Below are 26329 nucleotides of genomic sequence, written 5' to 3' on the forward strand. Positions count from 1 at the left end.
TACATGGCTTATGTTATAGCTATAGCTATGAGATAGGGTTGGTTGTTGCTTCTTCCCCGTAGAGGCTACTTAATGTTTCCGTTTGTCCTTTTATATATCAAATCACACACACATAAGTCTATCAGTTAGGTTAATGATTGGAATCGGTTCATTATGCATGAAAATGTTTCTCATTTACTCTAATTAGATAAACTTATTTTAAAAAATAGTATACAAGTATTTTCACAACTTAAAATAATATTATTTATATATGTAGTTTTTTTTTATCTTAATAACTTGGAAATGATGTGAAATTATTAAACATAAACTAAAGATGTTATTGATGTATTTTGTTGAAATGTTTTTCAAACTCACAACTAATAATATTTTCTAGAAGAATTATGTTTACAATGAGGCAGTTAATTTTTGAATTTTATTATTATAAGAAAATAGAAGGGGCATAAAATAACTAATCAAGATGTTGGGCTATAGAGAGTAAAAAAAACAAGCCACAACTAAAATTAGATAAAAAGTGAATGGAAGGATTTGGAATTGCATGAGGCTCTTGAACTGAAAAGTATCAACATCCAGACAGATCAAATCAAATACCTGATTTTTTTCGAAAAGAAACTATTAAAGTTATCTTTCCTTTATAAACAAATATATCCTTTTGCCAACGTTGAATCTTGAAATGCTCTCAGGATTTGCTTTATGACCACCATGGAAACACTCTCATAAGATGTTCTTGTGTAAACATAGTTAGTCAACATTATTTTTAACTAATGATACTGCAAAGTCGAATATACATGAATAGTTAAAAATTGTAAGAAATCTTAAGAAATGATTTTAATGAGTGTTTGTTACGTGATGATTTGGTTAAAGAGAGAAACCTAATCTGTGAAGTAAAATAGCAGGTGAACATTAATTTCACATGGAAATGGGTCCTACGTACTGTCTGTCATTTCTCACGTTCCTGATAATTGGGTAGGCAGAGGTAATGGATTAGACGTGTTGGGTTTCACTTAGGATTCCCAAACTTTACGTACCACACTATCAATATCAACCACGGCTAGGTCTTACATTAATTTGTGACTTTCGTTTTTTGGGGGTTACAACCAATGTCAAACATAGCAACAATATTCTTTGTATTTTAGGAAGACGGAAAATGCAACCAAAGTGACCTTCTGTTGTGTACACGAAAATAACTATAATTAACTACCAGAGAAATCACTATATCAGTATAGTTATTACTTTACAAAAAAGTTAGTAAGATATGATCCTTCTCGATAGAAGAAATTGACAAAGGGAATATACAGAAAAGAGAAGGAGGACCCAATTGGATTTGCCTGAATTTCACCACACCTATCTTCGAACATGATAAAAGTGACACGTCTCCAGGACCACACCACTTTATTCTAAGATTCTATATATGTATATACTTTATACGTGGTTGGTTCCATCCAACTGAAGCTGCAATGCAACCTATGTAGTAGTACTATGAGTGAGTTGACAACCTTATACGAAGGCAGCCTCATGGTGCTGTTTTTCATAGTATTCCTTTCTTCATTTTTGTTAAGCAATTTCTTTGATACTTCAGATGTTTGGTGTTTGAGAAAAGCTCCAAAGCTACCTGTCCGTAGTTGAGGGAATAATGAGGGATGAGAGCTAACATGTGATGCTGTTCCAAAAGTAATACGCATCTATTTTTAGTTAATTCAAAACCGTACCGTGGGTTAATTTGGGAAAATTATTCGTGAAAACATGTCGCGGATTATAGTGTAACTTTAATCAGTACGCGAGTCTTAGTGTATTAGTAATTTAGTACTGGTTGAGCATAAAAAATAAGAAATAGAAAAGGCAGAAGATTGTGGGGTAGGAAAAAGTAAAGCATACATAACACACACTCTCATGGGGCATAATTGCAACCCATGCTCATGCCTAATGATTTTGCTTCCCATCTCAATCATGTCCCCATCCCTAACAATCATGAACCATCTTTCTTTCCTTAATTTCCTCTTTTTCTATACTAATTTAAGTTTATTACAAAACTACACTTTAATTTCTAGATGGTTAAGTTAATTTTCACTGATGTGCCCATTGGGGTCTTTTGTCCGTGTTGGATCCTTTTGCATGAGTCGTTTCTTCCTCCAGCATCGGATTCTTCGCTCCTGTCGTGTATAACTAACCTCCCAGTTGAATATATTTTTTCCTATATGGTGTACCGATTTTAAATTTATTCAAAAATAACGTGAATATATTGTAGCTTGAATCGAGCAATATTTAAATTTAAAAGGAAAAAAAAAACTGAGAAAAGATATCGATGGAAGTGCAATGGAATTTGACCCGAATGAATGAGAATTGAGGCAAAGAGGCAGCAGGTGCAGTGGATGTCGTTTTGTATGGTCTCATGATTCGTGGAGGAATTTGTTTTGTCGTTTAATGAGAACATTATCGTTTTTCCCATATTTTGGTGAGGACTAGACAACGCATGTAGATATGTAGAAATGAGTCGTCCTTGGTCCGTCACGGAATTAATTGGATTGTGCGACAACGTGGACTGTGGCTACCCATCCAAACACCAATGTCCAATGCCTTCTTATTTTCTTTCTTCCATCATTTATCATATTTTGGCCTATGCCGATGTACCTTTTTTTGTTTTTGTTTTTGCAAAAGCCACATGTGCATGAGAAGACCCAGTGGGTCGAAACTAGGCCCAAATGGATTGAGGAGAAGATGAAGAAGAACAAGCGCTAAAAATGGGCCAAGCTAATAAAAGCAATGTGTGTGCGGAGCCACAGATGGAAGGGACACGCGTGAAGAACAACATGAATGTCGTTCACCGAACCGGACGTTGTTGGGCAATGTCGTGTGGAAGTGGACACTTTCATTTAAAAACCCAAACTCGTTGAAACTTGACGTTTGATTTGCGCGTCCAATCCCGTGCATCAGTTTTCGCCTTCAGGTATCTCACACTCTGTTACCAATCGTTTTTCCTTCTTTTCTTAACCAACGTTTTCATGCATTGCTTGACCTTTAGGTTATGTTCACGTTGCAAATGAGTTGTGATTCTGATCTGATCACCTAGGATTTTTTTACAGTTTATAAGATTACTGTTTTGTTTAAGTGATCATGTCTTTTCTTCCGAAACTAAATGAATCTGTTTAATTACTTACTCTTTGATTTGTATGGATATTACCAGGCTGTGATCAGTCTGTGATCGATTGTTGTGTATTTTTTTTTCTTAAGTTAAAATTGTTTAATTTTTTTTCTAGTGGTCTTGTCTTTGAACTGTTTGAGAGGAAATGGATGGTTTGTGCAGATTTTGAAAGAGAATGGCCGACGGTGAGGATATCCAGCCACTCGTCTGCGACAATGGGACAGGAATGGTTAAGGTAAAAAAAAAAGGAAGTAGGAGTGATTGGATATATAGTATGTTCTTTTGTGGTAATTTACTGTGAGTGTTTTGCACTGTACTGCATTGCGTTGCAATTTGGAACATGCAGGCTGGATTTGCTGGTGATGATGCTCCAAGGGCTGTGTTTCCCAGCATTGTTGGTCGGCCACGTCATACTGGTGTGATGGTTGGGATGGGGCAAAAGGATGCATATGTTGGGGATGAGGCTCAGTCCAAGCGTGGTATACTGACTCTGAAGTATCCCATTGAGCATGGTATAGTGAACAACTGGGATGACATGGAGAAGATCTGGCATCACACTTTCTACAATGAACTCCGTGTGGCCCCGGAGGAGCATCCTGTTCTGCTCACCGAAGCTCCTCTCAATCCAAAGGCAAATCGTGAGAAAATGACCCAAATCATGTTTGAGACCTTCAACACACCTGCCATGTATGTTGCCATCCAGGCCGTTCTGTCCCTCTATGCCAGCGGCCGTACAACTGGTTAGTCTTTCTTATGCTGTCTAATGAAAAAAAAAAACAGGCAATCCTCTGCAAGGTTCAAATTTCCCTTAAAAAGATGGACCAGAAAATTGAATGTGGAAAAAACAATAACTAGAAGGAGGGTCCGTTTGATTACCTTTTCACTTTTCTTATTTTAGAAACTGTCATATATTCAGCTGTCAATGCCTAACCCCATAAAGGGTGCATCAGTCTTGAAAACGATTTCAAAACTTGAGTTCATCTGCCTTGAAGCAATTGAGTTCATCTAACTTGGCTGGTTGGTACATTAATTTGTGTAGGTATTGTTCTGGACTCTGGAGACGGTGTCAGCCACACCGTACCCATTTATGAAGGGTATGCCCTCCCCCATGCCATCCTCCGTCTTGACTTAGCAGGGCGTGACCTCACTGATGCCCTGATGAAGATCCTCACTGAGCGTGGCTACTCCTTCACCACCACAGCTGAGAGAGAAATTGTAAGGGATATGAAGGAAAAACTGGCTTATATTGCCCTTGATTACGAACAAGAGCTTGAAACTTCAAAAACTAGTTCATCTGTTGAGAAGACCTATGAGCTGCCTGATGGACAGGTCATCACCATTGGTGCCGAGCGCTTCCGTTGTCCTGAAGTCCTCTTCCAGCCATCCATGATTGGAATGGAAGCCGTTGGCATTCACGAAACCTCATACAATTCAATTATGAAGTGCGATGTTGATATCAGGAAGGACTTGTACGGAAACATTGTCCTCAGTGGTGGTTCTACCATGTTCCCCGGTATTGCTGACAGAATGAGCAAGGAAATCACGGCCCTGGCCCCAAGTAGCATGAAGATCAAGGTGGTTGCTCCACCCGAGCGAAAGTACAGTGTCTGGATCGGTGGCTCTATCTTGGCTTCTCTCAGCACTTTCCAACAGGTAAACATTCTGTGATTCAAATGACCAAAGCAATTTGTGCTGTAAAAATGATAAACCCAAAACTGTGATTTCTCAAACATTTTATTACAACTGCATGGCGGAGACATCATCAAGTGTTTGATTGTCTTTATTTTAGTTTTAGTTCTGATCCTCTGATCTAAGTCTCTCAGTTTGGTAGCTTGGTTGCTTGACTTTTGCCTCCTTCTCACAGCAGTTGAGTTTCACAGGCCAATTGGGATTTGTGTAACTTACTATGAATACTAATAGCAAGCAGCATCTCATGCATTTGCGCACACACGCTAGAATGTTTTTTATGTGGTCAGCTTATCAAGATTAATAATGAGAATACACTTGTTTTTCGGAAATGCAGATGTGGATTGCGAAGGCAGAGTACGATGAGTCTGGTCCTTCAATTGTACACAGGAAATGCTTCTAAATGCAGCAGAACGGCTTGGTGTCCTCGATTGGCAATACAGTAGCACCTTGCAATGATTGAAGAATTTTCTTGAAAAATGTTTGTGTTGTTAGAACAGCGAATTAAGATAAAGTTGAGTTTTATGGCAGAATTAATTCTTTCATTCGTTTTGTTTTACCATTGTTAATTGTTGAACAGTTGATCTGTAATGATATATCAAAACCATTTCAGCTTATTACTTTTTTCTTCCTCCAAATCATCATATTCTTCTATCTAAACCTAAGTCAGATCCTATAATTCTGTGTATGTTTGAAGTTAATTCGGACATCCTAATCAAACTGGTTTTTGGTTGGGTTATATGACATTAAGCCTCTTGCCCAATAGGCTGAGGAGTTGAGATTTTGAATAAGCAGTTGTTGTGGCAGTAATTCATTTTCACTCCAAGAATTTGGAGCTGGTTAAGATATAGCGTAGAAACATGTGTTTGTGTTTTTGGTTGCTGAGGCAACATTTTGAATATTACACTGTATGTATTTTACTTTGAATGCTTTTCCTAGATGTTGAAATTTCTAAACATTTTAAATACTTAAAAAGTTGAATGTCTTACACAGCAAAGAACAAACAATTCAACAAGGAAGGAATAAAATCTCGTAAGTCGAAAACACCTACCTCGGTTATAGACTTACTGTAACGTGACAATGTATATGAATTTGATTTGCCGTTGAAAACTTACATACTCAGATTCAAAAAGACAAAAAAACGAAACTTCTTATTCAAACATAGGTTATATCTTCAGAAATTTCAATATTGTTTTTATCTTGTGCACTACATGCCTAATTAAGAAAATAAAAGAGTTATTGAAATAAGATAAGATAATTAAGTTAAAGACAAAAGTTAAGATCTTTGCTTCTTTTAAGATTTAAAATTATTGAAGAAAATGAACGAATTTCTTTAACACATGTAACAAAAATAAATTATTAAACACTATTACTTTATAAACAAATGTAAATTTTTAAATATTTTTAAAAAATATAAATGATTGCAAGTGCAAAAGTATATAAAGGATAAAGTCAACATTGTGGGTTGTTAAGAACTGAATTTATCTAAAAAATAATCCAAAAATTATCAGAAAAGTTGATAATAGGTTAAAATCAAAATTTCAGGATTGACTGGAAATTTTTTCGACAATCAAACGGTTTGGTTTGGTTTGACAGTTTAAATTGATTTAAATCAAACTAAAATAATTTTTTTGAATAGTATTATGTTATTTATTATTTTATTCATATACCAGATTAAAATCTAATTTATTTAACTTGATGAGTTACAGAAAAATGTTTAAAAGGAGAAAAAACAAAATCATCTTAATAATTTGAACGTTACATTACATTATTAATCTTAGAAAAGAAAAATGTTAAAGTAAAATAAAAGAGCATTGCAAACAATACAGATAGATTGGTTTTAATGATTATATTTTAAATTTTTACATAATATTGTAGTATGTTTTGCAGAAATTTGGAGATTATCTAAGTATGTCATAATGTATAAAAATGTAGATACTGATTATCTCTCTATAATTTATTTTAGTTCATTCACTGATAAAAATAAATAAAACTGTCATTTTATGCAATATTATATATTCATAAAAATTATATAATGAAACACGTAAAACCGCCGTACTAAACCCCCAAAATTTAGTATAGTAATCCAAACCAAATCTATCTATCTCCATATAATTTGTACGCGGCATCATAAACAACTGTAATAAAGAGAATCCAACAAATATAAAAACAAAAGACGATGTTAGAAATGAGTGTATAAATTATAAATATGTAATTAGTCATATCTCTGAACTGTTAAGGTTAGGATTTTCCTTGGATTAGGTTAGCAACAAGCCTATTGTTTGACCTAAATCAAAGTATCATTTATTTTAAAGGATATTAGCTTTTAATTTTTTTTTATAATAAAATGTCATTTTGAGTGACATTTTGAAGGGCGTGGTATGTCAAAAGCAAGTCACATGTTTAGTTTAGTAGAAAAATGGTAGTTGAGTGAAATTAAACATATAAAACACCATGATTACAACAAAATCTTTGAAGACTGGGTATTAACTAACTAATAAATTCCAGTTATCTGTAGAGAATGTTGTGACTTTGCCCAATGGAATTGGTCTCGCCGACAGGTTCATCTTTTCTACCATTAGTGTTACTTAGTACTCACGAATACGACAAACAAAACGAGATTCAGAGTAACATTCTAATTTGCAGGTATTTAGAAATATGTTAATGTATGAAGAAAGAAAGGACATGAAAAGGTTTGGTTTTTCACTGCAGTGGAAAACGAGATGACTCCAATTTCCACACGCCATTGGCGTGGAGTCAACTAAAAAGTCAAACGTTTAACGGGGTTCCATTTCAATTCAATTCAATTCGCATCCCAATCCAGCAAATGATGCGATTTCTGTTCCTACCATCCAATAATTCAGTTCCTGCACTGCACCAATGGAACTTTTGAAACCTCTGCACCCTCACCATGCACCCATTTTGTGCCTTCCCTTCCACGGCCACCCATCTTCTTCCCAATCTCAATCACAGCTTCCCCTCCCCATGCCTCCCAAGGTTCATGTAGCTGTTGGCAAATCGATTGATAAAGCTGTTACCTTGCTCCAATGGACCTTTAACCACTTTCAGAACGCTGAAATCGTTATATTACATGCTTATCAACCTTCTCTCACGATCCCCACTCTGTGTAAGCTCGTTTCTTTCAATTCTCGTTGTGAATTATGGTGGTTTCTACTTTGCCCCCATTTTTCGCTTACTGGGTCTCTTTGAATTTTGTTGTGTAGTGGGGAAATTGCCTGCATCACAGGCTAGTCCTGCTGTGGTGTCTGCTTTTCGATGTGTGGAGAGAGAACAGACCATGAAGCTTTTAGACAAGTACTTGACCGTTTGCCGCACAGCTAGGGCAAGCCTCTTCTTTTTATTTTCATTTTAATGACTGAATTTATTTATGTTGTAACTTATGGTAAGAAATCTATTCTTAGCTGTGCTTTTAATATAAATTTTCTCGTCAGGTTAAGGCAAGCGTTATAGTAACAGAAGTTGATCAAGTCCAAAAGGGAATTGTTGATTTGGTCGTTAAGCATAATATTCAGAAGCTTGTCATTGGAGCAGTGCCAGAAAAGTAAGTTATTCATTCAATGTCTATTATGCCAGTGTTCTTTGCAATTGTCTGTTATTCTTTCTTTTCCTGCATTTTTTTTTTTTTTGGGGTTGGAGGGAGGGAGGGAGAGAAGGATGATTATGTCTTCTGTATAGAACTGCCAAGCTACTAGTTAGTCTTCCCTGTAGTTTGGATAGAGTTGATTTTATTCTTGTGACTCTCATGAATTTCGTATCCTCGTGTCTATTGTTTCTGTAGAGAGTTGAGAACGTCACAACTGGTTTTATTTTCTTTTGATAACTTGGAGGCTGCAATCTACTTCTGTAGTGTCCGTTTTTGTCCCATTTCTTTCACCGAATGGATCAATAAATCTTTCCACTTACAAAATCATCGTGGAAAATTGCAGTTGCATGAAAGTGAAAAGAAATTCTGGTAAAGCAAATTACACTGCCAAAAATGCTCCTCCTTTCTGTGAAGTATGGTTTCTCTATAAAGGAAAAGTCATCTGGACAAGAGAGGCTTCTGAAACACCATGTTCTTCATCCTTGTCCGCTCAACCTGAGATTGCCACCGCAGAAAGCTTGAGATGTAGATCTTTTCAATATGGTAAGAATGAACTATTTGACTCAGAGTGTCTTCAACCAAATTCGGCAAGATCTGCCACTGGTTTTGGAATCTCTGAAACTGGAGCCACTTTTTCATCCAAAGCATCCAGTTGTAGCAGTCATTGTTCCTCTCAAAATTCTTCTCGGGCTCATTTAGATACATACTTAGAGGCCATGGAAGAAAAAATTAACAACCAACTTATTGAAACCAAGAGAGAAGCCGAGGCAGTAGCAGACGAAGCCTCTGCAGAGCTATTAAAGTGTGAGAGGTTAGAAGTTGAAGCCATGGAAGCCATCAGGAAGGTAAGCAAAATCTAGTGATTGTAAATCATTGAAGATTTCTGAAGCCAATAACCTTCTGGCTTTTGCCCTTATTGCTCCTTTCTAGTCATGTGAATGAGGAATTAAGTATTTTTTTTCCTTAAGTTTTTCAGAAACTTTGACAAAAGCATTACAACAAGACAGAATCCCTCCTGAAAGTACTGAGATTCTGCAAACAATTTTCTGAACCTAACATTTTCAGGCCAGAATTGTAGAAGAAGCAACATTTTTAATATTTGCTTAAGTGAAATTGTGTGGAAATTTCTATGACGGGATATTGTATGATTTAGCTGTATCCTTTCTATCTCCAAACCATTTTGAACTGTAATGGATAGTGAGTCTATAGTTTAACTGATTTCTTAAGCTCCCTACGAAAGTTATATTCTATCTTACAGGTCAATTTGTTTGACTCTGCCCATGTTCGTGAAGTAAAGCTTAGAAAAGAGGCTGAGGATGCACTCAGAGCTACGGTAGAAGAACAACAAAAGCTCTTGAGTGAGAGTGAAGAAATTGCTAGCGAGCTTCAAATGACCATGAGAAATATTGCGCTGTTAGATAGTCGTGCTCAGGAAGCAAATCGTAGACGTGATGAAGCTGCAGATGAACTATCACTAATTCAAGAATCCATCTCAACCCTGTGGCAAGAAAGGCAGCAGATAAGGAGACAGAAAATGGAATCCCTACGTTGGCTTGAGCGGTGGAGAAGTCGAGGACAAGTTGGAGCAGCTCATTGCAACGGGGTCATTGGCTTTCCTGAAGAATTACCTGAGTTAGCGGAGTTTTCATCATCAGATCTTCAAAATGCCACATGTAATTTTTCCAACAGCTTTAAAATTGTGCAAGGTGGATTTGGTTGTATATACAAGGGGGAAATGTTGGGTAGGACTGTTACTATAAAAAGGTTCCATCAACATAATATGCAAGGACCAATGGAGTTTCGTCAAGAGGTTAGTTCCCCCCATAAAGGTTTTTCTGCCAGTTTATTATCTTAAAATATAAAGATGGCTTCAGAGGAATGAATTTAGAAACTTTAATTTTGAGGCATTTTACATTCTACCTTTTTTTTCACAACACTAATAATGGAGTTGTTTTCTATTTCCCTCACTCGTTTCTTTTTCCTGTGTTTGTTAGATTCCACTGATGTTATCCTTTTTTGTGATCAGGTTCAAGTTCTTGGTAGTCTCCAGCACCCTCATTTAATCACTTTGCTTGGTGTTTGCCCTGAAGCCTGGTCAATTGTATATGAGTACCTCCCCAATGGAACTCTTCAAGACTACCTATTCCGGAAAAGCAACAATTCTCCTTTAACATGGAATACCCGAGCACGAATGATTGCTGAAATCGCTAGTGCTCTCTGCTTCCTACATTCTTTTAAACCCGAAACTATTATCCATGGTGATCTGAAGCCAGAAACTGTACTACTTGATTCTTCACTTAGTTGCAAGATATGCGGATTTGGATTCTGCAGTCTGGTAAGTGAGGAGTCTCTCCTCCGTCCTAGTTTCCGTTTGAGCACTGAACCAAAGGGTGCTTTCACATATACTGATCCAGAGTTTCATAGAACTGGAATACTAACAACAAAGTCTGACATCTACTCCTTTGGGCTCATCATTTTACAACTCCTCACTGGTAATACTCCAGTTGGATTAGCAGCTCTAGTACGCAATGCAGCTTCATGTGGAAAATTGTCTTCAATTCTTGATTCTTCAGCTGGAGAATGGCCCTCGCCTGTGGCATCGCGTTTGGTCGAACTGGGATTGCAATTCTGTCAACAAAATCGTAGAGACAGACCAGATTTAACACCTACACTAGTGAGAGAATTGGAGCAGATGCATGCTTCAGAAGAGCGACCGGTGCCGTCTTTCTTCTTATGTCCAATCCTTCAGGTAACTTCTTTTCTATAAATAAAAGAGCTTCACATAACATGGTTCAGGTAACTTTTATAGTGCTAAAAGACAAAGATGGTTATTTATTCTATTTTGCTCTTGAACTTTGGATTCCTTCTTCAGGAAATAATGCATGATCCTCAAGTTGCAGCAGACGGATTTACCTATGAAGGAGATGCCATACGTGAATGGTTGGAAAATGGGCATGACACTTCTCCCATGACTAATTTGAAATTGAATCACCTGTTTCTTACTCCCAACCACGCACTTCGACTTGCCATCCAAGACTGGCTTTGCAAATCTTGAAGCTTCTTTTGTTCATTTAGGGCTAAAGTGCTCTTTTTTATCCTCATTAGTTTGGGGCCAGTTTCGTTTTGGTCCCAAGATTTTCTTTTGTTTTGTGTGTGTGGTTGTAAATTTATTTTGTATGCCACAAAAAATTGTCAATTTGATCTGATCCCAGCTTACGCCATTCAAATAGACAGAAAAGAAATTGTATTTTGGCCACAATTTGCAGCCAGAGAAAAAAAAAGGAAGAAGTCTGTGCACCCGTCATTATTATGACTTGAGTATTTTATGGGATTAAACTGACTATTGTCACATATTTGAGGGGCAAAAGAAACAATTTAACCTTTTGGATATGCAAATATTTGTATATATTCTATTTTTCACATTACGTGTCTTCGTTCTGCAGCTTTCATCTATATTAAGTCTTGAAATTATGGATAAGAGTCTTTCTATAACTATTTACAGAAGAGAAAAGAATTGAAATTTATTCTTACATAAATTAATTTATGAAAACTATTCCATACATTTTTTCTAAATTTCTTTCTGAACTATACATAATTTATTTCAAACACTGTACAAGGAAAGATTTTTCAAACACTTTCTAAATTTAAAGTTAGTTGTTTCGTGGTTGTGCCCTCACTACACACCCGTTATAAAAATCATGTCACCTACCCTTAGACTTGCTTGCTTCTAATCTGGTAACACGTACCAGAAATATGAGAAAATTGTTTGGATCTTTATGTTTGTAACATATAAATCTATGGCTCACAGTGATGAATAAGCTGCCATTAAAATAAGCCATGGCTAGCTAGGCCAGGTAAAACCTAAAGAGATAGGATATGTTTTGTCGCGCGTATGTGACAGCTCTAGACCAGAATCTGCAGCAAACAGGTCTCTGCTTTATTTATACTCGTTCATCATTCCAATATGCCTTCTTCTAGTTCCAAATCTACAAACATTTTGCCTTTTCTTCTGGTGGAAAACTGTAGGAGGAAACAAAGGTAATCCTTATACACAAATACATGTAGTATAAGACCATGATTGGAATAATTTTCTACACATGAAGTGTAATATACCTTGTTACCTTCATTCTAATATTTAACTTCATCCAGAATGAAGAAGGGAAGAAGTTGAATGCATTTCTTTGGAGTTAAAGGGGTGATCATCTTCGGCTGTAAATATACCAAGTCTGGAATCATTCTCTTGGTTACCATCTAAAAGTGGATTGGATTCCCCTTTCAAGTTCCATAGATGGAATTCCTCCTTGCTAGTTGTCATCATTTCTTTAGAGCTTGTATCAGATTTCTGATGCATTTGAGCGTTTCCATGATCATCCAAGTAGCTCTCTGGCTCTACACAATCATCTTGAGACTTGAAAACTCCTCCCTCATGACTAGGAGTACGAGATTTAACTGCTGCTGTGTCCAGAAAATGGTTTGAGCCAAATGACTGGTTTTCCTGGCTGTGATTGTTGTTGAAGTCAGAGTTAGATCTGTCAAATGTGTCTGGCAATGATTTTTCATGCAGAACTCCTTGTGCTTGAGTTGACCTTTGACTGAAACTTCCAAAACCTTGAATTCCTCTGGACAACTTCCGAGCACGGTTTCTTTCTTCCTTAAGGAGAGTTCCTTCTTCCATGAGTTTCAAAATCCGGTCTGATTTTTTTCCAACAGTTACACCCCAATTGAACCTGCATGCACATTCTCACCAAGCCCTCATTAATCATTGTCTATAATAATGTTCTTACACTTTCACTCAACCAATTAAAAATGATTCCAATTTAAAATGTAATATTTGATTTCTTCAAAATCTAGAACACAAATAAGTTGAAAAATGTTGTACAAGGATCATTCATGGCTATAGTCTAATTAAAATTCTTGTTCGGACTCGATTATATTTAGAACTATAAAAGTAGTAGTTAAATCAATTTATTATTATTATTTTCAATGTTTTTTCTAAATTAATTCCAAGTTATTTTTATTGAGAATAACATTTAAGTTTAAAGATAAATTTATTTTTGAAATAGCAATATTAAATAAGATTGAAAATCAAATATCACCATTGTTTTGGTCATATCTAAATGCATTATCATGGAAATCTAATTAAACAAGAACATACCCACTCGCATCAGTAAAGTGGAAATCTTTCATCTGATTAATTACATCTTTGTCACTCTGAAATTCCTCTGCAACACTTTCTGGTCCATGAATCAACAGATGCTCCACCACAATCAGAGAATTGTAAGATGCCCTCCAATTCTTCTTCTCAAATTTAAGGAGTCTGTTTTAGAATTATTCAATTCATTCATTTTTTTTATCAGATGGCAAGCATCAATACCAATAACTTGAAGAAGAAAAAGCAGGCAGAAAAACCTTTTGTGCAGAATCTCTACAATCCTCCAATAATCATCAAGCTCAAAAGCAGCCCTTGAAATTGATCTGAGTGTTGGAGAATCTGGGGCCCATGGATTTCCTTTGGTAACTTCTTCTGTCATGCTACAAATAGTATAGGACCACAAAAGCTATGTATTACAGATGGTTTCTTTGGCTGTGAAACACATAAAATGTCAAATCTTATAGTTGAATCATGAAAAGAGAAGCTTACAGTTCTGCTGGAGTAACATCAGTGAGAGCTAACCTAGCAGTCTTGAATTTTTCCTTGAGGAAGAAAGAAGCTTGATTTTTAAAATCACGGAACAAAGGTGTGCGTGTGCCCATTTTTTGGTTAACAACAGTAGTGACATAACATATCTAAACTGAATCAGTTCCTTCAAATCTTCTTGAGTTAGATAACAAGCTGAGGCATGAACAGGAAAGTTGAGTTTTTTATGCAGATAATTGAAACTGGCAGAGACTATTTTAAGAGAATTTATTTATTATATTCTAAAGTTGAATATTTTGAAAACTTGTAGGGATTTTGAGAAGTCAGCGTATGTGCGGTGCAACCTTGTTTAAGCTTGAACATTGAATATTGAGATGATTGATTTATAGCTTCTTGATCTTATCCTTTGAGGTCGTCACCCCCAGACTATAGTATTATGCATATCAAGAGAAAACAACACCGTCATCACAGGGCTATGTGGCTCAACCAAATTTCTCAACCATCATAGAGTAGGACCAATTCACACTGATTATCACTTTTTATGTATATCTGTACTAAAGAGAAAGAAGTGAAAATATGAATTACTTAGTTTAAAAACTAGAATAAATAGGATACAAATGTGGACATTTTTACTGATGTTATTCACTTTAATCATTTTTATCCAAGGTGAATTTTAAATCACTTTGAATTCTTAACATTTTCTGTTTAGTACACCTTCCATCTCACGCAGAACAGTTTCTAATCACAGATATTATGAAGTTAAACTTTTTTGTGGAAAATGAAAGTGCTATTAAACTGTCATCAAATCCAGTGTAGTGCATTATAGGAAAATATTATAAAATAGAATTCATTTTGTGATGAATGAAAGAGCTATTAAACTGTCATCAAATCTAGTATTCGGCAGGCCTATCAAACACATAGAGTGCATTACCTTTTTGTTACAGAAAGAATGTTAAAGAATGAAATTGAACTGAAGAAGATTCCTGCTAAGGAACAGCCAGATGGTGTTTTCAAGGAGGCATCGGAGAAAACACTTTTTGAAAAGTTTAGAGAAGGACTTGGAATCATGGAAAGGGAGCATGCACTAAAGGGGCTGTGAGAAATACTGCATGACACAAAAATTATACAGCTGATTTGTCTGTTTGAATGAAATAAACATTTCCTTAATTTATGCAATTAGAGTAAGTTGTTGTTCCAATATATCAGTAGAATAAAATACAATGAGACTATATGTTCATATCTCATTAATAAAATACAACTATCTCATAAATCAACATTTAATCAAGGGTTTCTTATATTTTTATATATATTATTATATTACTAAAATGGTTGTAAAGTGAATATTTTTTATTTTATATGATGTCAAAATATTATTTTTGAAAAATAAATTTACAGTATCACAACTATACAAGCGTTATCCTACTGCGAATACTTTCTAAAAATTAATAAACACGAGTTAAATAAATATAGTACATAACATAAAAAATCATAATAGTGAACCGCACATTAAAATAATAGTTTATTAAAAACATTTTAAAAGGATCAATTCAATTCACCAATTCGACCTTAACTGGTTAGATTGGCAGGGTGAATTAGAAATGTCAATAAATCACATTTAAAGGGTTAAAATATACACTCTCCAAACTCAAATATAATAAAAATTAATAAACTTTTTAAATTAAAGGAAGTTAGTACATTTACTCACTATAATCACATTTAATGTAATTTGTCTTTTCCTTTCTTTTTGCCAAAGTATTCTTATTGAATTTGATATAAAAAAAAAAAGAGTCATTAGGTTAGGGTTTTTGAGGAAAAATAACAAATATTATCTTTAATCTAAAATTCTAAAGCTTTATATGGGTCATTTTAGTCATATATTATCTATAATGTTCATTTTTAATTAATATAATACTTCACTTTAAATTTTTAGTACATTAAAATTAGAATTTTTAAATAACTAAAAAAATTAAAATAACATTTTTACTTATAATTTAAAATTATCTTTTTTATACTTATAATTAAATTTAAAGAGAATATAATGAAAACCTATTTTATGGAGTTAATAACTCATTTTTACAAATAAAAATAAATATCTCTCTTTTTACATTAAGTTTAAAAAATTATAAATTTCGACAGGAATCAAAATTAAATTCATTTATTAAGAATCTGACTCACCCAAATTAAATTTGTAATGAGTCGAGATGACTCACCAACCCACCTATAAATTTTAAATTATATTAAAAAAATAAAATCATAAACTTTTATCTTATGTTGTGGATTTATTCATGACTCTAATATTATATATGAATAAATAGCAATAATGATTTAAGGTTAGATACTGGTTTGATTTTGTGTTTTTGAGTTGTATTTCACCTTTAACATGATTTTATATTGTATTGTATTGTATTTTTTTTTTTTGAATTGTATATAAAGTTTAACAACATTTTAGATTTTATTTAGATTGAACTTTATTTATATTTCAATTAAAAAACATTGTTGTTATTTTTCTTTATATTGAAGAAAAAATAATTATAATTAAGTGATTCAATGAACCAACCTGTTTAACCTACTATAATCTATGATGGATTGAATTAGGTTTAAATTTTTTGAGTTCACTGTTATATTGAGTTAGTTTATTAAGTGACTAATTTAAAGTGAGTAAGACGAAATCAGATTGAATGACCCATTTTAACAATATTAATCATGAAAAAGTTAAAAAAATAGAATGATTTATTTTATAAATTGAAAATATAAAGATGAAACAATATAGTATTTAGATAAATATAAAAATTATTTTGATCAGTAATAAAAAAATATTAATAAAAGGTTGATTAAAAGTATTTAAAATTTAATTAAAAAACTAAATGATTTTTTTATGTAAAACATTATTTAGTTAAATTTATAGAATTCAACTTTCAAATTTTCATGTTTTCTAAGATGTATTCGCCACAATGATATTAATATAAAGGAAAATTTTAATCATACAGCTTTCAATCTTTCTGTACGTATTTAACACTTGATACAAAAAAATATCAGCGTTTTAATTTTCTTACTTGATTCATCTCCAAATATTTAATATTTTTAAACAAAAACATTATTTTGTGGAGCTAGAAGTTTGGTGTTCATTTATCATCACCCTAATATAAAGCCATCTCATCCTTATCATATTATCACACCTTATGATTCCTGACACATCAAAAGTCACAGTGTCTTTTTTTTTTCATAAAAATATTTAATTAAACTATACGTAATTATCTTCATCTTTAGATCATACAATTAATCTTATTTTACATTTTCCTATTGTTTAGCCTTCTAAAAGATTTATGAAATGTTTTTTATAGCAGGGCTATCAAGAGGAGTAACATCTTGAGTCTTGAGGAACAGACAATAAGATAATCCAATCCATCTTTTGAGTCTTTCAATTTCTGTAACCTTTTCTTTTAAGTGCAGGAATACCAATTTACGTGTAACGACATTCAAAGTTGATTTCAAAGCAGAAAATGTTTGAAGTTTGAAGTAGTCAGATGATGTCTTGGTCTACACGGGGCAATCTATAGTTTTGAAAGTTGACTCTCCCCACCAATCTTTGCAAAACAAACATGTCAAATTTCAACCACCAATACTCACTATAATATCTCTAATTCGGTTATAAGGTCTGGAATCCTCTGCTGCGGCTTCTTTTCAATCTAGAACACTCACATAATTATGTTGCACACGTTAATACTTAGAATTCTTTACTTTTGTATCTGAACCTGTCTCTTCTACGTGTATGTTGTTTTTCTTTTAACTCTAAATCAAAATTTTACATCTAGCTAAAAATTAAAAAAAGATTAAATATATTTTTAGTTATTTAGTTTTGAGTAAATATTTTTTTTTAATTTAGGAATAATTTAGTTTTTTATCTTTGAATTTATTTATTTTAGTTAAAATTTATTAAATTTATTTGGTGTTTCACACGTATTTTCAAATAATATTAAAACAAATGTGTATAATGATAAAACTTAAATATTATTATAAAATGCTCTTAAAACATCAAATAAATCTAATAAAATTAAGTTTAAGAAAAATTAAATTTTAAATTTTTAAAGTTAAAAAGTAAATTAAGTGAGTTTTGGATAGAGATTATTTTTAATTTTTTAAGGAACAAAAATATATTTAATTTTAGTAAAAAATTTAATATTAATTTAAGTTTTAAAAATAATAAAATCAAATAATATATAAGAAAAATCTATAAATATATTATTTTAATATTTTGGAGTGAAGCTTCATCTACGACGAACTTGTAAAAGACTCAGTTTGCTGGAGTGATTATATTAATGAGTCTGGTTATTCATGTTTTCTGACTTATATCTGCATCGTTTTGATTGTCTCTTTTTTACTCAAACGAATGAATGACTTATATTGTAGAGTATCTGGCGTCAATTTTTTTGTAGTTTGGTTGAACAAGTCAGAAATTCTTGACTGTTTGGTGATAAAGTTGGTTTAACAAGACAGATACTAAAGCAACGTCGTGTTGTTATCAGATGCACATCAGATATAAAATATAGCCATTTTTTAAATGCTTATTCTCCATTGTTAAGTTTCTTCATTTGAACAAGTAAACTCTCCTTAAACACTCTTCATATGAGTTATCTTCTTCCCTTATTATGTTTTAAATTAAGCCTAGTCTTCCTATATCTATCTGTATATGTATGCATAGCTTTTTCAAGCAAAATACAGTTCAAAATAGGTATATAAATATTTAGATAATCATCTTTAAATTTTATAATTATATTTATTCAATCTATGATTTCTAACCCTAAATGTGTGTATCTCTATACCATTAATAAAAGGATTCATCTTTTATTGTATATAATTCTTTTCTAGGTTTACCTTTTAAGAACTACTTTTTCAGATTTAAATAATTATTTATAATAAAAAATTATTTTTTAATTTTACCTTTTTAGTAATTACTCTTTTAAATTTAAATAATTATTTATAATAAAAATTTATTTACACAATAAAAATTATTTATTTTTAGAAAAAATATTTTATAGTTTACTAATATTTTTTTTAATAATTAAAATTTATTTTATATTTTAATAAAAGAAATTGTTTTAGATATTGTTTTTAATTCAACAGTATATTTGAAAAAAATTAAAAAAAATGTAATTTAAATTGACTAAATTTTGAAGAAAAATAAACATAGAGATAGGAGGATAAGAAGAAAAAAAAAGATTTTAACACAAATATCAATTATATTAAAGACTATTAATGTAAAGTATACTTAGATGTATCAGCAGTCTGACTTTTATCACGAAATATTAATTATGGCATTTATTAAATAAATAAACATGAATAGGAGTCGAATATTATATTTAGTAATTATAACATCTTTAAATTGAATGTAATAAAGAGAAAAAAAATTAAAATTACTACTTTTCCTCTGAATCTATATATCATAAAAATTATATTACAACAATCTAAATAAATAAATAATATAAAATTTATCACGCACATATACATTTGAAAACCATATGTTATTAATTAAAAATAATATTAGAGAAAATGTTAAATAAAAAGATTGAAATGTAATACAGTCTAATATATCAATTATGAACATGAGCAGTAATTTATTTGTTAATTATTATCTTTGAATGTTATGTGTAAATATATTTATAAAATATATAATTAATTCAGTAGTATTAATAAATGTTTAAATATATAGTAACAAGTGATTACTGTATAACTTTTAATTTGAAACTCCATAAAAGGATATGGAACAATCTCATATTTTACTTATATATTTATTACTTGTAAAAGTGTAATTAAATTTTTTTGTATTTTTTAAAAATGAAATAAATATAAAAGAATATAGTAGGATACTAGTTATATATGTTTATTTATTAAATGTGACTTTTATGAAACCATATATATCATTAATTAGATGATTATAAAATTAATAAAGTAATAAAATAGTTATATTGTTGTCTCCTGTATCTTATCAGGCTATTATTCTGTTACCATTGATGAGAGAGGCAAAGGTGACACAAATGGTAGGAAATATTGCGTAAATTATTAATATATTCTGTATTTTCATATGTTTTTATCAAAAATAATGTTGACAATAATAATAATAATAATAATAAGTATCCTAATTCATTATATCTTTGAACATTGTTTTAAATTAATTAATTTTAGTTTTAATTAATATATTTACATGATTATTTTAATTACTATTTCATAAAGTTAAACTTAAATTGAATAAGATTTTAAACAATAATCTATATTAAAAACATTGACTAAAATATTAATTTAATTTGTAATATTGTTAAATTTTCATATAAATAATATGTTTATTTCACTTGTTGAATATTTGAATTTAGCATATAATAACCTTTAATAAAATTACGTAGTAAACATAATAAATGGAATACAAATTTATTAAACATATAACCTTTCATTTGAATATTTAACAATTCTATTGTTAGATTAAAACTTATCAATACAAATTAAACGTGTGTTAGAGAGAATTTCTTAAAAATCACAATATTGTTAATATCAATAATCAATTTTCTTAACTTCATAATTAACAGAAATTGATTAAAAAACTAACAAATTAAGTCTATTTTGACGTTTCTTTTACACATAATCTATTTTGACTTGCGCAGTCAATAATACGTTGCTCTGTAATACACAAGACTTATTTATAGTTCTTATTATAATTGTGATTTATTTATCTTGTGAAGAAGACAAGCTAGGACCTAAAAGCATAGGCAAAAGTTTAAATATACTTGTAGTTTTTAAATTTTAAAATGAATAAATATAATTTTTTATTTTATAAAATTAAATTTTTGTAGGTGTTAAATAATTTTCAAATTTATATTTGAATTAGAACGAATTAAATAGTAATACAAGACGTGGTTTTACACTTAAAAAAATTATTATATCATAGTATAGAATATTTTATGTCAAATTTTGGATTATTAATAAATTTCAATTTTGGGTGAAAGATAATAGATTAAAAATAATTAAAAAATTAATTTTGTAATTCTTGATGTGAGGAATAATGTTTGCACACTTAAAACCACTGTTGAAAGGTGTATTTAATTTATTTAATGAAGATCAAAGAAAATAAATGAGAATGTGAAAATAATTTGGTGTGGGAATATGCAGTGTACGATATTTTACACCTTATTAAGAATAAGCATAGCAGACTTTGTTGTTTGGTCATAGTCAGAGAGAGAAAGCATAAGAGAAGACCAGTTTTGCGCGCATTCAGTTCCTCTCCAAACATCATTTCCATTCTATTTCTTAACAACCTTTCTTTGTTCTGCTCCTTCTACTTCGCTTTTTCCTAAGTTTTTCAGCAGCCACCCACCATAATAATAATAATAACCTATTCATACAAAGTTGACTTGTACTTTAGTTGTCGTTGTTTCCTCTTTTATGCTTCTGCCACCTTATTCTGATCAAACTGCTTCACACCTTTTTGCGCCGTCCTTATTCTCTAATTCTGCCAACTCTCCTTTTCTTCACCTGTTAGAGGTTAGAGTCTCACTGAACGTTCAATCTTGGAAAGAGATTTTCGTTTTTATTAATTTTGTTTTTCACGTTACAAGTTCTATCTCTGTTTTTTTCTTCTTTGTATATTGATTGGATGCATGTTTCCCATGTTTCCCATGTTTCTGTTACAAGTTTCAGTTGTTATGAAAAGTATGGTGTGGTTTAGGTTTTGTTTGAATTGATTGAATTTAGCGAACTTCCAGGTTGCAGTCCGATATGTTATTGTTTTATTTATTGTTTTTTTTTTTTTTGCTTTGTTTGGAGATAATTACAATTTATCAGCAAGTAGCAAATAGCTGCAAATGTTTGATAAATGAATTTGTACGATGAAAGTATAATCTTTTCTGCTTAAAAGTTAATTTAGATGTGAAGGGGAATTTCAGTTTCTTAATCTCCGTTTCTTTGTTATATTGCTGCAACAGAGGTTTGGGAAGTTCCGGGTGCTATTTGTTGTTGATATTGAGGGGAAGATTGAAGAACAAGGTTAGAGAAGCTATTCTGGTGTGCTTGGTTATTTAGGAAAGTAGAAAAGAATCGAAAAACTTATCAGAATTTGAGATTGAGATTCGTGTTCAGTTATGCTCTGTGTCTGTGATGTAAAGATGTTTTCTTTATATTTTTAATGAAGGTTCCGCGAAACAGGGCCTGGTGGGAGAGAGTGGATTCAAAAACTAGAGAACAAGACTACCCTGATAAGCAGTAATGGGAAAGGACCTGATTTCTTCCGACCAGACCGCTATTCAAATTCAGGACAATAATCCAGGATGCATGTGGGGCATGCTTAAAATTCTTGATTACCATCGTTGGCGCGTAAAAAAGGTGTTTCCCCACAAAAGGAGAAGACATGCCACATGTAAGCAATTTGACAGCAAATCTTGGTTCTCTCACTCATCATTGCTTAAATTTTGCTTTTTTTTCTATTTCTAAATGGAACATTGCGTTTGGCTTAATATATAACATGGAACCCACTGTGCTTGTATATTTGCCTTCATCAAAACCCGTACATGATACAACATAAGGGTATGCTACAAATTACTCCCTCAGTAATTATTAACTTTTTCAATTAATTCTTCTAAAAAATAATTTTGTTTAATCCTCACTTTTAAGATAACCTGACATTTTTCTCTCTTGAATCAACGTGACCACATTTTTGCTTCTGTCAATGACTTTACATACTTAACAAGCTCTTTAACTTTACTGCAGATAAGAGAAAAAGCATTTTGTATAACCAACTTGATGACCAACACGATGGAGTTACAGAATCGGAGCCCCTCCTGGTAAGTTGAAAACTTTGTATTCTCTTATTTTAAGGAGGTGGCCACAAACAATTATAGATTGGTCTCCTTTTTAACATGGATATATTTGTATATAATATTGTAATCATGTCTTGTATAAATATCAGGTCAGACAAGAAAGCGAAAAATTGCATGCTGCAGGCAAAAGTTCTCCCAAATACAATCAAAAGGAAACACGAACTGGGAAAGAGTTTAACAAAGAAAACTCCAAAGGCAGTGAAACCATGGACTACTCGAGGAAAAACCAGGCCAGTAAGGAGTATGCACTTCATCTGGAAAAAAATGGCAAGACAACAGAAGCTTACCTTAACCATAAGCCTACGGAAACAAACAAGCATAATGGAGACATTTCCTATAAATTTGAGAAACATTCAGATGTTTTTGAGTTTCTTAGGGTGGAGAAGGATTTATTACTCAAATTTCTGCGAGACATGGACTTCAGTGGGAAAAAACTCCAGCAACCTTCCCAAACCAATGCAAGATTGACAAAATGTGGGTCATTTCCTTTAGCCTCAACTTCACAGATGAGGAACATTAGCTCTAGGTCGTTAAAACACAAGCAAAACGAAATTTATCCAAAGGGAGAAAAATTGTTTGCTGTTGCCCAGGAATCAAACATGTCAGTTTCCAGTTTTGTGAAAGATATTTCTTATGAGAAGCCACGAACTTTGGTGAGTGATCTTGGTGTTGATAGTGCCATGAAACAAAAAGCAATTATTTCCTCAAGGTCTTCTCATGAATCAAATCACAGAGGGTGGAATCAGTTGGTTCTTCATCAATTCAAAGCTATAAAGCAGAAGATAAAACATGCTCTTGTGGAATTCAGAAAAAGTGGTAAGCAAACTTCTGCTGAAGCTATCCAACACATAGCTTCGCCTGAATATAGCATCATCAATAATGAGGAAGAGATCTCACAAAGTTTAGAAGATGGCGTGGTTCAAGAATACAAAAGGAGCAAAAGCTCAAATGAAACTAAAGCTTCTGATTATGATTCCAACAAACATGATGCCCGGCTCATGCGGAGAACATCTTCTCTCAATGAATCATTGGATAGATATACTCAGTTGTTCGAGAAAAGCTTCAGCAAAGAAGCTAAGTGGCAAAGCTCAAAGTCTAAAAGCTTAAAATTGACACACGAGGATAGGATCCACAAGAGTGCACATGTTCCTAACTTTTCAAGAAGCAATTTGTCTATGCCTAATCTCGAGACTTTAGGCTTCCTAGTACAAGAGGTACTTTTTGATACAAATGATGTAGGGAATACCGAGGAAACATATGATCGTGCTCATAGAAAATCAGTGAGTCTTCCTTTGAAGATGGACAAATCACTAGATAATTTTAAAGAGGTTGAAATTGTGGAAACAGATAAGATTTTGGAGAAAATTGATGAAGTTACCTGTGACCAAAAGGAGGACATGGATGAGGCAGCAGTGGGGGATGGAAGTTTTACACAAGAAATAGAGGAAATGAGTAATATGACTGCCTATCTTAGCAAGGAGGTGATGCCAACTCTTGAAACTGCCTGCGAGGACAATATAACCAGCCACAAAGAAGGTACCAAACTTGTGTTGATATACATGAGACTAAGTATTTCTTTGAGATGTCATGATATCATGAAAATCTTTATTATTCTAAGTAAAACAAAAATATTGGATGAAATATTGCAGTCACTTTTCCCCCCTCTTAATATTTGTGATATGAACTACAACAGAGGCAATTGACTAATTACTGACTGGTTTGGTCATTATCATTTCAGGCACAGAATTGTATACCCAAGTCTCTACATTGGAGGAATTGGAAGGTGATTTATCAGATAAAGGAAGTGCATGGCCAGACTCTTCATACAACAGAAATGCAAGTGGAATAACAGCTGAAGATACAGATTACCCTTCCAATTTCAAATATTTAAAAAATGTTCTTGAATTTTCGGGATTCTTGGGAAATGAGCACACTCAGATGAGATACACAATAGACCAGCCACTAAAGCCCTCCTTGTTCAAAGATTTGGAAGCGAGTTTGCGGCATGAAATAGAAACCTCTGAAGAAGAGACAACCAAACATTATGATCACCAACTCATTTTTAACTTAGTGAACGAGGTGCTGCTGGAAATTTATGGAAGGTCACCAACTTACTTCCCAAGACCATTCTCCTTCAACCCCCGCCTCCATCCAATGCCTAAAGGGCACTATCTTCTGAATGAAGTGTGGACTAGTGTCAATTCATACCTGACCTTGAGACCTGAGCTAGATCAGACATTAGATGATGTTGTGGGTCGTGATTTGGCAAAAGGAAGAGGGTGGATGATCCTTCAAGAGGAAGAGGAGTATGTAGCACTTGAACTAGAAGAGATGATAATGGATGATTTGTTTGATGAATTTATCTTCTCATGAAGTCTGCATGATCATGGTTCTGCTCAGGAAATTCTGGTAGCTGATCCAGAAGTTAAGCAACTTGGATTGTATTGATTGTAGAAGGTGAAGATGAAGATGACAAAATGGACAGCCGCAAGCCTTTAATTGCTACAGCACACTAGCAATAATATGCCGTGGAATATAGATTCCTGTGCATTTGAGCTCCATGTCGATTTTTTCATGCGAATAAGATTCATATGTATATTAACTTATAAATAAGGTTGTCTGGTATATGTCATGTAAAGTTCCTCGTGGATTTTGGTCATTGGCGTGATTGATTATCTTGTAAATAACATATGAGTGACGTGTTTTTGCTTACACCTTGGAGATTTCATGTCCTTGTACTGGGTTAGTGCAGACAGCACTTGATGAAAATTCAATTTCTAGAGACCAACACTGCGTTTCCTGCACTTAAAATGTTGTGCTTAGTTTATACTTGGTCTATAGTTTGCTAATAAGAAATAGCCTTTGATTCAATTCAATCCGAAATTATAATATTGTCACGAGTCAACTCTGTTATCATATTATTCATTAGAGTATCACTTTTATAAAGATGGTATCAGTATCAAACTCAACGTAAATTTGTGAGAACTTGGTCTCGCAGACTAGACTTTAAACTCATAAAAATTTACTTTCCATGAAAATAATTATAAATAACATATTAATTCAAATATTATAATCAAATAAGTAAGCAAAATAGTTAAAGAAAATAAATCCATACTCATACAAATACAAGTTTAATTTAAAAAGTACTTTAAATATCTGACTTGATTACCAGAGAAGCATTTTTACTTCTATTTTTATTAAATAGGATACACTTATACTACTTTGAATCAAATTTGATTAATTCCGAGACCTATTTTAAATTATTCCTAATTTCAATTTCGAACTACAACATTAAAAAACATATTATACAATTATTAAATAACTAAAAATAATCCCTAATTCTTAATTAAAAAATGAAATTAAAAATCCTGATTAATTGAAAAACCTAATATATATCTGTATAAGTA

General features: G+C 32.4%; 4 protein-coding genes across 7 annotated transcripts; 3 read left to right on the forward strand and 1 right to left on the reverse strand.

Annotated features, from left to right (window-relative positions):
- Positions 1-2653: 2653 nt before the first annotated feature.
- LOC124834753 (actin-like) lies at positions 2654-5442 on the forward strand. Its single transcript, XM_047309530.2, has 5 exons — positions 2654-2941; positions 3299-3371; positions 3483-3876; positions 4176-4789; positions 5160-5442. Exons 2-5 carry the CDS (start codon positions 3312-3314, stop codon positions 5223-5225), a joined length of 1134 nt encoding a protein of 377 aa, XP_047165486.1. The 5' UTR covers positions 2654-2941; positions 3299-3311; the 3' UTR covers positions 5226-5442.
- A 2003-nt stretch (positions 5443-7445) lies between these two features.
- Positions 7446-11848, forward strand: LOC124834754 (U-box domain-containing protein 33-like). Its single transcript, XM_047309531.2, has 7 exons — positions 7446-7949; positions 8047-8165; positions 8275-8384; positions 8770-9271; positions 9685-10236; positions 10453-11175; positions 11299-11848. The coding sequence occupies exons 1-7, from the start codon at positions 7703-7705 to the stop codon at positions 11479-11481; spliced, it is 2436 nt and encodes an 811-aa protein (XP_047165487.1). The 5' UTR covers positions 7446-7702; the 3' UTR covers positions 11482-11848.
- A 265-nt stretch (positions 11849-12113) lies between these two features.
- LOC124834762 (epsin-3-like) lies at positions 12114-14802 on the reverse strand. 2 transcript variants are annotated; one of them, XM_047309537.2, is made up of 5 exons: positions 14068-14802; positions 13836-13958; positions 13582-13743; positions 12548-13153; positions 12114-12446 (listed from the first exon to the last, which is right to left on the reverse strand). In XM_047309537.2, the coding sequence occupies exons 1-4, from the start codon at positions 14178-14180 to the stop codon at positions 12568-12570; spliced, it is 984 nt and encodes a 327-aa protein (XP_047165493.1). In that variant the 5' UTR covers positions 14181-14802; the 3' UTR covers positions 12114-12446; positions 12548-12567. The 2 variants fall into 2 exon arrangements, with proteins under 2 accessions (XP_047165493.1, XP_047165492.1); XM_047309536.2 differs by having other exon boundaries at positions 12540-13153; positions 14068-14798.
- A 6482-nt stretch (positions 14803-21284) lies between these two features.
- LOC124834749 (uncharacterized) lies at positions 21285-25634 on the forward strand. Of its 3 annotated transcripts, none has more exons than XM_088093415.1 (6): positions 21285-21591; positions 22032-22092; positions 22238-22462; positions 22813-22886; positions 23012-24458; positions 24661-25634. In XM_088093415.1, exons 3-6 carry the CDS (start codon positions 22312-22314, stop codon positions 25293-25295), a joined length of 2307 nt encoding a protein of 768 aa, XP_087949541.1. In that variant the 5' UTR covers positions 21285-21591; positions 22032-22092; positions 22238-22311; the 3' UTR covers positions 25296-25634. The 3 variants fall into 3 exon arrangements, with proteins under 3 accessions (XP_087949541.1, XP_087949542.1, XP_087949543.1); XM_088093416.1 differs by having other exon boundaries at positions 22252-22462; XM_088093417.1 differs by lacking the exon at positions 22032-22092.
- Positions 25635-26329: the final 695 nt, after the last annotated feature.

This window comes from Vigna umbellata, chromosome 6 (genome assembly GCF_029865625.1).
Source record: "Vigna umbellata cultivar VRB3 chromosome 6, Vumbellata_1.0, whole genome shotgun sequence".
NCBI classification, from domain to species: Eukaryota; Viridiplantae; Streptophyta; class Magnoliopsida; order Fabales; family Fabaceae; genus Vigna; species Vigna umbellata.

Excerpts from the sequence above, each read along its gene's own strand:
- LOC124834753 (XM_047309530.2), top strand. The coding sequence starts at position 3,312 with ATGGCCGACGGTGAGGATATCCAGCCACTCGTCTGCGACAATGGGACA. Across the intron at positions 3,372-3,482 it reads ATGGGACAGGAATGGTTAAG|GCTGGATTTGCTGGTGATGA; the intron begins GTAAAAAAAAAA and ends TGGAACATGCAG. Across the intron at positions 3,877-4,175 it reads TGCCAGCGGCCGTACAACTG|GTATTGTTCTGGACTCTGGA; the intron begins GTTAGTCTTTCT and ends TAATTTGTGTAG.
- LOC124834754 (XM_047309531.2), top strand. The coding sequence starts at position 7,703 with ATGGAACTTTTGAAACCTCTGCACCCTCACCATGCACCCATTTTGTGC. Across the intron at positions 8,166-8,274 it reads CCGTTTGCCGCACAGCTAGG|GTTAAGGCAAGCGTTATAGT; the intron begins GCAAGCCTCTTC and ends TTTTCTCGTCAG. Across the intron at positions 10,237-10,452 it reads CAATGGAGTTTCGTCAAGAG|GTTCAAGTTCTTGGTAGTCT; the intron begins GTTAGTTCCCCC and ends TTTTGTGATCAG.
- LOC124834762 (XM_047309537.2), bottom strand. The coding sequence starts at position 14,180 with ATGGGCACACGCACACCTTTGTTCCGTGATTTTAAAAATCAAGCTTCT. Across the intron at positions 13,744-13,835 it reads GTAGAGATTCTGCACAAAAG|ACTCCTTAAATTTGAGAAGA; the intron begins GTTTTTCTGCCT and ends ATTCTAAAACAG. Across the intron at positions 13,154-13,581 it reads CACTTTACTGATGCGAGTGG|GTTCAATTGGGGTGTAACTG; the intron begins GTATGTTCTTGT and ends ATGTGCATGCAG.
- LOC124834749 (XM_088093415.1), top strand. The coding sequence starts at position 22,312 with ATGGGAAAGGACCTGATTTCTTCCGACCAGACCGCTATTCAAATTCAG. Across the intron at positions 22,463-22,812 it reads AAGGAGAAGACATGCCACAT|ATAAGAGAAAAAGCATTTTG; the intron begins GTAAGCAATTTG and ends ACTTTACTGCAG. Across the intron at positions 24,459-24,660 it reads TATAACCAGCCACAAAGAAG|GCACAGAATTGTATACCCAA; the intron begins GTACCAAACTTG and ends TTATCATTTCAG.